This window comes from Pituophis catenifer, unplaced genomic scaffold (assembly GCF_029215685.1).
Source record: "Pituophis catenifer annectens isolate HBS135680 unplaced genomic scaffold, rPitCat1.0.hap2 SCAF_2, whole genome shotgun sequence".
In the NCBI taxonomy this organism is placed as follows: domain Eukaryota; kingdom Metazoa; phylum Chordata; class Lepidosauria; order Squamata; family Colubridae; genus Pituophis; species Pituophis catenifer.
The window spans coordinates 280,461,812-280,475,662 of record NW_027256882.1 but is presented as its reverse complement, the minus strand read 5'-3'; the positions used below and the strand labels follow the sequence as shown (position 1 = coordinate 280,475,662).

General features: G+C 40.1%; 1 protein-coding gene across 2 annotated transcripts in view; it reads left to right on the top strand.

The window, feature by feature from the left end:
- WDR7 (WD repeat domain 7) overlaps positions 1–13,851 on the top strand; it is a 224,561-nt gene that overhangs the window by 23,908 nt on the left and 186,802 nt on the right. For both annotated transcript variants that reach the window (XM_070935976.1, XM_070935975.1), the window contains exons 13-14: positions 919–1,133; positions 10,879–11,660. In XM_070935976.1, the coding sequence (XP_070792077.1) occupies positions 919–1,133; positions 10,879–11,660 (997 nt within the window). The remainder of the gene's footprint in view (positions 1–918; positions 1,134–10,878; positions 11,661–13,851) is intronic.

Below are 13,851 nucleotides of genomic sequence, written 5' to 3'. Positions count from 1 at the left end.
CTTGTGCAACCTTACCCAGCCCCATGGTGCTTGTGCCCCATCTTGCCAGCCAGCTGTGTACTTTCAGCACATTCAACCCCTCTACCTTCCTACTGTGCCTCACTGGCCACCCACACACTCTCGGGTATCCCCATCAGCTTAATGACCCACAATTGTCACTTAGCGGCAGAAATTCTGGTCCCAATTATGACCATTAACCAAGGACTACCTGTGTTCACTGAAGAACTATAGACGCCCGCTTGATGTAGTGATTAAGATACTAGATTAGAATCCAGGAGACTGAGTTTTCCTCATAGGACTTGTAGAAACATGCCTTTTCTGTCACAGTGCCTATCTTCTGGAACAGGGATCTCCAATCTTAGCAACTTTAAGACCTGTGGGGACTTCAACTCCCAGAATTCCTCAGCCAGCATGTGCGGGCTGAGGAATTCTGGGAGTTAAAGTCCACAAGTCGTAAAGTTGCCAAGGTTGGAGACCCCTGTTCTGGAACACCTAAATCTCCTAAATCAGATTGGCTGAGAATCAGGAAGTTAAATGACCAACTGAGAGGGGGGTTTTTTTGGTTGATTTTGTTTACCCTCAACAATCACTATAGATTTTTTTTCTTGCTTGTTAATTTGTTTTTTTTTTTAAATTGTTTTTATTTTGGTGGCTGCCTACCACCGTTGCATTTGCGAGATGGGTGGCCTTATAAACAGAACAAATTAAGTTTTAGAATTCACCAAGAAACTAAATTCCAGTCTTCCATCTATAAGCCCCCTTCCTTTGAATGCTTTTATTGAATGGAGTTCCGTAAAGCAAATTGTTTCTGGACCTAAGGAAGTTGGTTTGCTTGCATTGTAAAGTATGCAGTGCAGCCTGCCTACAGCTAAGCTGGGTTTTTTAAACCTTTTTTTTTTTTTTTGCCTTTTTCTTCAGGTGCACTGGACCGATGTGTAATGGGAATAACAGCAGTTGAGATCCTGAATGCTTGTGATGAAGCTGTACCGGCTGCAGTTGATTCTCTCAGCCATCCAGCTGTCAACTTAAAGCAGGCCATGACCAGACGTAGCCTCGCTGCACTAAAAAACGTGGCTCACCAGAAGCTTCAGACACTCGCTACGAATCTGTTGGCATCTGATTCCTCCGATAAAGTAAGGTCTTAAATTGTTCTTTCAAATAATTTCTGGCTGCATCTCAATACAGTATAGAAATGCCTCTTCTCTGTGCTGGTGAAAGGACAGTCTTGGTGAAGGTTGCAAAACGAGGAGATGAAAAATTCATCCTTCCTTTCCCCTTCAGTCCAGCACAGGCAATTTTCCATTTCTAGAGCTTTGCCCTTTGATGTAGGGGTTATATTTTTTTACAATCAGGTTCCATTTTCTATAGTCTGAAATCATTTTAAACTCCTTATAGGCCATTATTACCAAACACAATCAAGTAGATTTAAAAATGCACTCTGTGTATGTTTCCAGACTCGTATACTTGTGTCCATGCACTCCCTCAAGTTACAAAATCCATGTAGTCTTCTGGCACCAAATTCTGAAGTAGCTTGCCATTGCTTTCTTCCTAGGGCTAGTTAGACCATCTGGCCCAACGTGTTCCTAAGGCAGGATTAGAACTCAGACTATTCTCTGTAGCACTGTACCAAACTGGCCTTCAAAACACACACTTTAACAGAAATAATCTTTACACCATCCTTAGCTAACTTATATTCCTGTTTTTCTAGAACAGGCTATATTTAGAAGATGCAATCAGTATCTTCTGTTTTTCTTGCCCTTTTTCTTTGTTCTTTCATTTCCAGATAGTTCAAAGGCAAAGCCTTTTCTCATTTTACAAGAGATGGCTGATGTCTTGCAGTTTATGGGAGCAAAATCATGTCACGCTCAGGATGGTCTCCTTCTGAAATTAAGAAAGGAATTAACATTCTATAGTACTATGAAGGCAGGCTGGTTGCACATTAATCACCTTGGAAAGAAATTGATCCATTTAACGGTGTTAAATTTTGCCTATAGATTACAGGCTATAGATTATCCAGAAGAAAATGTAAATATGTTTCTCTTAAACAAATCTGTGTGTAAACAAATTTGGGCAAAATTTAACTTTGCAAAGCTTTATATCTAGCTTTTAACATTTTGCTACAATCAGATCACTGTGGGAAATTCAGAAATATAGAGGATGACATTTAAAATCCTGAGCTAATGTGTTATGATACCATTCACTTTTCTTTTTTAAAATGAAGATACTGGTCTTAGAAGAGGTACATAAGAGGTTTGATAAAAATCTAAAATAAATTCACGTTTCTTTTCCTTTTACTTCCATTTTACCATCTTGTCCCTTCAACTTTGCAGTATTGAAAATCAGTTAATGAGTGCAAGAAAATATAAATATTGAGATATAAATACACTTTGAGTATTCATATTTTTAGAGAAAAATACCCCTTATTTACTTTTCTAGTCTTTCAGTTGTCCAGACAATGGAACTACATAGCAGTATGTTTTTTTTGTTTTTGTTTTTGTTTGTTTTTTTTTGTATTTTACATGGTTCAAACCTTTGGCGTTCAGGAGTCCCAGCTTCTGGCTGTCCTGGCCTGACTAAGGATAGTGAAGAAACTGGTGGCTATAAATCAGATGGTTCTGAGGGATTGGAAAGAATCATAAATAAGGCTTGGCTTCAGGCAGAATAAGGCACTGTTAGTACCATGGAGAGCTCCCTGTGAAAGATGACAGGATGGATTCATTCTTAGAACAGTAGCTGCCAGCTGAGACTTTAAGAAGGGTAAAGGTAAAGGTAAAGGTTCCACATGCACATATGTGCTAGTCGTTCCTGACTCTAGGGGGCAGTGCTCCTCTCCGTTTCAAAGCCGAAGAGCTAGTGCTGTCCGAAGACATCTCCGTGGTCATGTGGCTGGCATGACTAAACACTAAAGGCTCACGGAACATTGTTCCCTTCCCACCAAAGGTGGTCCCTATTTTTCTACTTGCATCTTTACGTGCTTTTGAACTGCTAGGTTGGCAGAAGCTGGGACAAGTAACGGGAGCTCACCCTGTTACGCGGCACTAGGGATTTGAACTGCTGACCTTTCAATCGATAAGCTCAGCGTCTTAGCCACTGAGCCACCATGTCCCTATTAAGAAGGCTATGATCCACTAATGAAAACATAAGCATAAGCAGTGCCCTGCTGGATTGGCCATCTAGTCCAACACTCTGTTTTACAGTGGCCAATTAAATGCACAAGGAAGCCAAGTAGCCTCTCAGAAGACGGCTTTCAGAGGCAGTCACACTGCCATGAAGACAAAGAGTCATTGATCCCCATGACTTCCATGAATTGGTCCAGTCCTTTTTTTTGAAGCCAGCCAAGCTAGTATCCCTCACTACACGTCATAATGGCAGATTCCAAAGTTTAATGACACGTTGTGTAAAAAAAAAATATTATATAATCCCCTAGTTTTGTCCTTTCATAGGCTTAAAGAGCCTTTTCTGAAGTTTCAGTCTGCTGTGTCATGGAGGGCCTCCCTAGTCTATGGTGGCTTATCCTCAGAATTGGGGCTATTGGATAATGAGGAAGGGTAATATCCTCAGGTTGGATAGCAGAAGAGAGAGCACCGAGGACAATAGTTGACTGATCTTTTGAATTTCAAAGTCTTCCTAGAAATTACCTTCATGGTCAGTCCTTCCACCCTGCTGAGCTGATAGTACTTCTGCATTTATTTATTTATTCATTCATTCATTCATTCATTCATTCATTCATTCATTCATTCATTTCAATTTGTATGCCACCCCTCTCCGAAGACTCAGGGCGGCTCATAATGCTTTTAAAATCATTATAAAAAACATTTAAGAATTAAAAACATTAAAAACATTAAAACTCATTCACACCATTCATGGCCGGATCTCGCTGGATCGCAAGAGTGAGATCAACGGCCCTAGGCCTGCTGGAAAAGCCAGGTCTTCACTGCTTTTCGGAAGGCCAATAGGGCGGGGATGGTCCGGACCTCAGGAGGTAACTGGTTCCAGAGAGCTGGGGCAGCCACAGAGAAGGCCCTCCCCCGCGGGCCCGCCAGCCGGCATTGTTTAGCTGAAGGGACCCGGAGGAGACCAACTCTGTGGGATTCAGCCTCTGTTTACAGGTGCATGTTGTAACTTGGCTCTAGAGAGATGGAATTCTAAGGAAGGATGTGTGGAGTGTCTGAAACATAAGCAAATGCATAAGCTATAGCAGGAATATCAAATTCAAGGCCCGGGGGATGGATCCAGCCCACGGGGTACTCAGATCTGGCCCATGGGGCTGCCCTGGAAACAGCAAAGGACCAGCCTGCAGTGCCTCTGCCAGTGAAAACGGAACTCAGGAAGGCTTTACGTGGCCCTCCCGAGCTCCGTTTTCACTGGCAGAGGGTTGCAGGAGGGCGTCGCAGCTGAAAATAGAACTCGGGAGCCCGTTTTTGCTGGCAGAGTGCTTGGGGCACCACAGGGCCCCCCCAACAAAATTGACGTTGAGCTGGCTACACCCACCCCGGCTCCCCAAGGTCAAACACAACCCTGATGCGGTCCTCAATGAAATCGAGTTTGACACCCCTGAGCTATAGCTTTGAATAAAAAAGGTTGCAAGTTATGTCCACAGCATTTTAGCTTAGGCTGGGATAAACTCTATCTGAAACCCTCGAAAAAGACTGTCTTGAGCTTGACAGACCAAAGATCTTAACCCCTGATTTGTTGAAATGTAGTCTGGAGTTCATCATATTCAGCGTTTTGTCCAGGAACTTTCTAAGTACCTGATTCTGGAGACATAACACCATTCTGATCCTTTTCAAATATTTAATTGCTTTGCCTGCAGGGGCTGAGACTGTGTTGTAGCAGTGGGTGTTAAGCATTACTCAAACTTAAGAGCATCATTAAATTACTAGCATCTTAAATAATTGACTCGGTTCAGCAGTTGGTTTGACCTAAGCTGCTTATCACAATATTGAATTAAAATGTAATTATTCCATTGCAGCTGATTCTTCCTTTCTTTGGATGCAGTAAAGGGAATCTTTTGTGTTCCAGTAGAAATCTTTAAGCAGTCTCAATCTCACTGAGAATACCTTTTCCTTTCAAGTTTTCCATTTTGGTATTGTTAGGCTTCTGTATAAGCAGTAGGTTACTTTCATCAGATTTTTTTTTTCACGTTACGTTAATTCAATTAATTTGTTCAGTTTGGACTGAGTGGCCCACAGTGTAACAATATATATATACTGCTCAAAAAAATAAAGGGAACACAAGCAGAAGACATCCGAGATCTGAATGAATGAAATAACCTTATTAAATTCTTTGTTCGTTACATACAGTAGTTTATACCCTGCTCAAACAACTAAAGGGAACACAAAACTACTGTTTGTAACGAACAAAGTATTTAATAAGGCTATTTCATTCATTCAGATCTCGGATGTCTTCTGCGGTTTTCCCTTTATTTTTTTGAGCAGTGTATTTTTAAAAAATCAGCAAAACAAATAAGCAGATAACAAACAAGATGGTGATTCCAAGCAACATCAAAACTCATAAAGGTTTTTTTCCCCAACCACTCTAACCCAGGGCTTATAAGAACAGCCAAGTCTTCAAGGTCCTCCAATACATTATCAGGATGAAAGCCACCCAAATTGCAGTGGGGAATCTTCATTTCAGAAGATGGGCACTAAAACAGAAGTCGCATCTCCTGAATCTCGAAATATGATTCTGTATAATTGAAGGGACCTCAAGCATATCAATCCTGTCAGTTCATATTGGCCGGACAGTCATTATGGTTCCTCAAATAACCATGACATAGTATGCATGGCCTATATAGGCCTTTATAGGTCATAAACAGCACCTTGAATCACAGCTGGAAGCGTACACCTTGTGCAGTGGTGGGGTTCAATTTTTTTACTAACGGTTCTGTGGATGTGGCATGGCTTGGTGGCAGGGGAAGGATACTGTAAAATCTCCATTCCCACCCCACTCCAGGGGAAGGATACTGTAAAATCTCTATTCCCTCTCCAATCCAGGGGAAGGTTACTGCAAAATCCCCATTTCCTCCCGATCAGCTGGGACTCGGGAGGCAGAGAATAGATGGGGCGGGGCCAGTCAGAGGTGGTATTTACCGGTTCTCCCAACTACTCAAAATTTCCGCTACCGGTTCTCCAGAACTGGTCAGAACCTGCTGAAACCCACCTCTGACCTTGTGGAACAAAGGTGTCACATGGATTAAGAAAAACACAGCCATCATTGCCCACACTGCTGCATTCTGGACCAGTTGAAACTTCTGAGAGGTGTTCAAGGTCAGCCCTATGTAGACCACATGACAGTAGTTGAGTTGTGATGCTACTACATCATCAGTAACTATCTAAGAGGCCTCACAATCCAGGAAAGGGCACCTCCTCTCAGAACATCAGACGAAGCTGTGCAAAAGTATTCTTGGCCATAGCTACCACCTGCTCATCAAGCAGGAGCTGTCAATCCAAGAAGACCCCTAACTTGTGTGTCTCCTTGAGGGGGGAAAGTACAACCATCCAAAATCCAAGTTAGAATCTCCCCAAATCTAGGTAGCCCTAATAACTATAGCCAGTCTTAGTAGGATTAAACTGAAGGTGTCTCAAAGAATAGAATAGAATAGAATAGAATAGAATAGAATAGAATAGAATAGAATAGAATAGAATAGAATAGAATAGAATAGAATAGAATTTTTTATTGGCCAAGTGTGATTGGACACACAAGGAATTTGTCTTGGTGCATATGCTCTCAGTGTACATAAAAAGAAAAGATACATTTTTTTTTTTGAAAAAGGTACTTTTTCAAAAGGCAACTGGACTGTTTTTTCCTTGAGGAAGCTGTTTCACGTCTCATCCAAGAAGCTTGATCGGAACCGATGAAGCTTCCTAGAAGAGAAGTAAAATGTCGTCTTCAAGGAAAAAAAAACCCCAGCCCAGTTGCCTTTTGAAAAAGCACCTTTGAGACAACTATGGATGACTGAGAATCTCCTTCCAAGTCTGCATAAGTGTTTGGACACTTGAGTTTCTGGTAACATTGTAATATACTTGGGAGCCCTCTTATACTCATAGGTTCTGCTTGAACAACAGATGGATGCTTATAGCCAAAGGTGGAGTTTTACATACAATCAGATGTTAAAAGAGGGGTGTAGTCCAGAACTAGAGACATGTGATCAAAAGTAGCAGACCCTTCATTAAGAAACTGAGCTTAGATTTAGACTTAGACTAACTTTATTGTCACTTTGAATGTATACTAATCGGCATACATTAAAATGAAATTTCGTTGCATACAGCTCTCAAAGGGTCACCACCTCCAATATACACTGCATAAACATGACAAAATAAATAAATAAATTCAAAATTATGCATATGCCCACATATATTATATGACATGGAGAAACAACACAGCCTAGATCGGATGTATACAGGTACATGGTGAGAAAAACGAATTTTCCGAGTTTACCAGGTGGATGGCATAGGGAACAAAGCTATTACAGAATCTGGTAGTCCTGCTAGAAATACTTTGAAGCCTCCTCCCAGAAGAAGCAACAGAAACAGATCCTGAAGTGGGTGTGCAGGGTCTCTATGCTTTGAGCTCTAAGCACATAGCGCTTATGAGCAGTATCCTGAATTAACGGGAAGTCAGCTTCCTATAATCTTCTCGGCTGTCCTTACCACTCTCTGTATGGACTTTCTATCTGAGGCATTGCTATCACCAAACCAGTGATGCGGTTTGTTAACCGCACTGAGATGTGTAACCGACTGACACACTGTTTGCATTTGTAATGGATGATGGATTTGTTTTATGTTTTGTTTAAAAAAAAAAAATTAAAAAAAAGAATTCTGTTTTGACCCATTCTCCTTGGATGACAGTGATTCACTATTGATGATCGTACCATAGATATTTGAAGACATAATTATCAAGGAATCCGCAGTTCCCCATTATATAAATTTCAATGAACAAGTATTTCATGTTTACATAGTATAATATGATGGTGTTTTGATTATTACTTTGACAGAAGGCTTGATATCTTATCTGAGATGATCAGATATCAAGCATAATTACAGTAGAAGTTCTGTGTTCTTCAGAACAAAGAGTTACTTTGCTTTTTAACAGCAGGACAGTAGAGGGCATTAGTGATCTACTTTTTGTTAGATTCATAGTTCTAGAGATTTTAGACATTTTATATAGATTTTTTTTATTTGCAACCCCTCCACACACCTGACTATATAGATTTTAGCCAGGTTTAAAATCGATGAAACCCACATGTGTAAAGCTGGGAAACAGGATTGCTAGTAAGCTCTAACATGACTATTTTTCTATTATATATCTTCGGATCATTTCCCCCACAAGCTTAAAACTAAAAAAAACCCCTGAAATGTCAGAATAAAGTCAAAAAAATCAACTTCTTATACCTTTCTAATAATGTAAAATACTAAAAGGAAGCCGAATTTGCGTGGGGTGCAATAGTTAATATTATATAGGTGGTTAAGAAATTATTCATGTAAATCACCATCAAGGAAGTAAAATCCTATATACGATTCGTGGCTATCATTTTTAATTTTCTTTCTTTCTTTCTTTTTTACCTTTCCTTTCCTTTGGTTTTTATGCATTCAGTTATTTCAATTTACCATTAAAGTTTCATTGGTGAAGCTACTTTCACAGGGAATTGGAGGTGGGGTATCAGAGGCATCCTCAGTTCTGCTCTTGGAGTGATTCCAAATATTCTGGAACAAACTGAGACAATCCAGGCATAGTAGGAAGGTGTGTATCCCACCAGGGAAGTAGATCTCCGCTGTCTATGTCTAAAAAGTTGGATTTATTTTATTTATTTATTTGTTTGTTTGTTTGTTTATTTAATATGCTTTGAATTTATTTATTTATTTATTTATTTATTTATTTATTTATTTATTTATTTATTTATTTATTTATTTATTTAATATGCTGCCCATCTAGTGGGTCTCTGCTGCCTGTGTGTAAAAAATTTTTGTTTGTTTAATATGCTACCCATCTAGTGGGTCTCTGCTGCCTGTGTCTAAAAATTCTTGTTTGTTTGTTTATTTAATATGCTACCTATCTAGTGGGTCTCTGCTGCCTTTGTCTAAAAAGTCTTGTTTGTTTGTTTGTTTGTTTGTTTGTTTGTTTAATATGCTACCTATCTAGTGGGTCTATGCTGCCTGTGTCAAAAAATTTTGTTTGTTTATTTATTTATTTAGTTAGTTAGTTAGTTAGTTAGTTAGTTAGTTAGTTAGTTAGTTAGTTATTATATTACCCATCCCGCCTAGAGGAGGCCCTAGGGGGCTTACTATCCAAATGCAACATTACAATAATAAATATTAGCACTAAAATTGATTTTTATCTCGGTGCCTGGAGCTGTGGCAAGCTAGATAAGAATGAACAGGTTTCAACTCAACCCTAGCCAGATGGAATGGCTTTGAGTATTAGGGCATCCTGGATCTGATGATTTGTCCACCCTTACGCTGGATGGGGTTGTAGTATTCCAGACAGAATGGGGGCACAGCACCTGACAGAAGAATGGGGGGGGAGGGCAGCTGTGACTGGAGGTTGTTGTACCAATTGTGTCCCTTCCTGGATCAGAAGACATTACACATAGCTGTCCATGGTTCAGTCCCATCCCAAATGGATTACTGCAGTGCTTTCTAATGATACTTGCCTCTGAAGAACATCTGGAATTTCATTTTGTCCACAATGCAGTGGTATGGGCAAATATGGATGTATGATATTGTCTATGGAGATTCTCAGGCATCCAGATCATGGTTGTCCCAAAGGTGCTTTTTCAAGAGGCAGCTGGACTTGTTTTTCTTTGAAGATGTTTCACTTCTCATCCAAGAAACTTCTTCAGCTCTGACTGAATGGTGGGGAATGGAAGGATTTATATTCCTTGCAGACAGATTTATATCAGGACATAGATAAACATCCAGGTGGCCTCAGTGACTCTCTAAAAGAATGCAGATGAGGAGCTGTGCAAGGAGTATAAATCCTTCCATTCCCAACATTCAGCCAGAACTGAAGAAACTTCTTGGATGAGAAGTGAAAGATCTTTAAGAAAAAAACAAAAACAAAGGAAGTCCAGCTGACTTTTCAAAAAGCACCTTTGGGACATCTGACCTTTCAGTTAAGTTATTTTTTTTTCATCCTTTCTTACCTCCTAATAATTCCCTGCCCTTTTCTTTGCAAGATTTTAGAAGTGATTTGTCCTTGCTTCTTTTTTAGGGCTGAGAAAGAGTGACTAGTCCAAAGTCACCCAACTGGCTTTGCACTTAAGGCAGGACTAGAGCACACACCCCAACAACATTGGTAGGGCAAAGTACAGTATATAAACAGGCAGCAAACCTCACACACTCACCAGCACTGATGATGTTATCTAGCCTGTAATGAGACATCTGCAAGCAAACAATCAAGCTTAGAGAGCACAAAAAATAGATAAAGATCTGCAGGACACTTATTTTCAGTAGAATATTTATTATTACTTTAAAAGCTAACATAACTGGCCTTCTAGTTGTTTTTTATATATATATATATATATATTTAAAAAAGCATGAAGAAAGCAATGCCCAAGCTTTGTTTTAAAAATATTATATATATATATATATATATATATATATATATATATATATATATATATATATATATATATATATATATATACTGTTTCAAAACATTCTCAGTATCGAGCGCTTAATGATACCTATGTTTAAAATAGATTCATACTATTAATTTTGTGGTTTTCAAACATTACAACTGTATTGTGTTATTTATTTATTTAGCGGATGGAAACTGTATTGGGTGCTCCTGTCCAAGATATTTACACTGTATAATGTACAAACCCATAAACAGAAAAACATACCAGAGATAATTGTATTCTGTGTTTTGTTAAAGGGAAACTTGCCAAAATATTCGCACAACTCTCTGATGGTTCAAGCCCTGAAGACCAACTTAACAGACCCAGATGTCCATATTCTCTTCTTTGATGTGGAAGCTCTGATTATTCAGTTACTAACTGAGGAAGCCTCCAGGCCTAACACAGCCCTTATTTCCCCTGAGAATTTACAGAAAGCATCTGGCAGCTCTGACAAAGGAAGTCCCTTCCTGGCTGGCAAACGAGCTGCAGTCCTGCTTCAGCAAGTCAAAGAAACTGTCAAAGAAACAATCAAAGAAAACATAAAAGAACGTCTTTTTGACGAAGATGACGAGGATGAGGAAGCCAGACAGAGAAGAGAGGACAGTGACCCCGAATACCGGTCTAGCAAATCAAAGCCCTTAACTCTTTTAGAATATAACCTAACCATGGACACAGCCAAGCTGTTTATGTCGTGTCTTCATGCTTGGGGCTTGAACAGTGTCCTGGATGAACTTTGCAGCGAGCGTCTAGGGATGTTGAGGCCTCACTGTTCTGTCTCTTTTGGCTTGCTTTCAAGAGGCGGCCACATGTCTTTGATGCTCCCAGGGTATCATAAGCCTGTAGACCAGGTACCCTCTAGTGATAGAAAAGACATAGTAAAGCCTGACTCTCTGACAGAGCGACACATCAGGGGGACGTATGGCATTTCACGTGCAGTAACAACCCAGCACCTCCTTTCCATCATCTCCCTGGCAAACACCTTGATGAGCATGACCAATGCAACTTTTATTGGAGAGCATATGAAAAAGGGGCCAGCCAGGTACCTTTAACAACTTCATTTATTAGTGGTTCATCTCTTTGTTTTCGCTCCCTTCTCCCTTCCAGAATTCCATACTACATGGCAAACTTGATTTAGCAGTCCATGATGCCACGGACCAAATTCCCATCTCTCTGCATGAATGAGTGTAAAATAATGCCAGTATTGCCATGCCCTTTGTTTGTATAACGATGCAATGGTGGCATCATTTTTGTAACAATATTGCTGTAGGTGTCAAAGTGACCAATCAGGAGTAATGGACGCCTCCCTCTCCTAGGTCTGTCCACTAAATTGAGGTTACATTGTGTATATATATGTATATGTATATGTATATGTATATATATATATGTTTATGTATATGTATATGTATATGTATATGTATATGTATATGTATATGTATATGTATATGTATATGTATATGTATATGTATATGTATATGTATATGTATATGTATATATGAGCCGTGGTGGCGCAGTGTTTAGTACTGCAGGCTACTTCTGCTGACTGCTGACTGCCTGCAGTTAAGAGTCTCACCGGCTTACGGAAGTCCAACTCAGCCTTCCATCCTTCCAAGGTGGGTAAAATGAGGACCCAGATTGTTGGGGGCAATATACTGACTCTGTAAAACTGCTTAGAGAGGGCCGTAAAGCACTGTGAAACGATATATAAGTCTAAGTCCTATTGCTATTTGTATTTGCCGGAGATCATAATCCGGCAAATATAAATATATACAATAAGTGGTATTTAATTTGTTCAATTATTTGTTGAATTGAAACTAAATTGTGAACGCAGAACTAGCAAGTAAGGTTTGGATTTAAGTGATATCAGACTTGGGCAGGAAGGGATAGCAATTGTCATTGGGGGGGGTGTTCATTACAAAATGCTTTACCCAAAATAATGGTAAATTCAGAGGTCCAAAGCTCTTTTGTTCAGGTAAATCTTATTTATTTCGTGTAGTATTTGTTAACTCATTTCCTATCTTACCCTATATTTTATATTATGCTGTTGTCTTACCTCGTATGCCCTATCTTGACTATATTCTATCTTTGATCTTATTCACACAATTTCATCCTGCCCTTCCCAGCCAACCCTGTTCAAAGTCATTTGTCTGTACAATCAGCTTGCTGCTCTCAGGTGTCCTTTGTAGCGCTTTGTCTTGCTCTCAGAGCTGCTGCTTTCTGGGACTCTTGGGTTCTGCATTCTGCTTCCACCAGCTCTTCTTCTTGGCCCTGCCTGGGAGAATTCCTTGACCGACAGAGTCCGGAGTATGTCCCTTCTGCCATTGAGGGTAGGGTGAGCTAGTCCCATCTGGCTAAACTGGTTCCTCAGATAGCCTGAAGGGCTTTAAAAGTTATAACACCCTTGAAAACACCTTGAATTGAATCCAGGAGCAAAGTCAGTGCAACATGTGAACAGTGGTATAACATGGGCCACCTTAGCAACCCCAAGAACTGCCCATTCTGCTGCCTTTTGAGCCGTGGTTGCGCAGTGGCATACTGCAGGCTACTTTCTGCTGACTGCCGGCTGCCTGCAATTTGGCAGTTTGAATCTCACCAGGCTGAAAGTTGACTCAGCCTTCCATCCTTCCGAGGTGGGTAAAATGAGGACCCAGATTGTTGGGGGCAATAGGCCGACTCTGTAAACCGCTTAGAGAGGGCTGTAAAAGCACTGTAAAGGGGTATATAAGTCTTAAGTGCTATTGCTATTGTTACTTTGCACCAGCTGAAGCTTCTGGATATTCTTCAAGCCTGATGTAGAACATATTGCAATAAGATGACCAGGACTTGAGTGACTGAGAATAGGAACTCCCAATCCAGGAAGGGGCGCAATTGGCACACAGCACATAGTTGTACAAAGGCTCTCCTAGCCATAATTGCCACCTGCTCATTGAAAAGGAGTCATGAGTTAGTGTCTGGGGTAGTGCAACCCCATCGAGAACTAAAGATATTAAAATTCCACAGCTGGAAATTCCATGCACCCAAAGCCACTACAATGTTAAACAGTCATTAATGAGTGCCTTCATGAGAACCATGGCAAGAATCTTCATCTGCCTGTCCCACGAAGAAAAGCAAAAGAAATTCTGGAAGAGGGTAAATCTTTTCTAGAAGATTATGAAGATTTGGAGAAAACAAATGGGCTAAAAAGAAGATCAGGGGGGAAAAAGTACTGCAGATCGGTGTAGATAAGGTGGGAG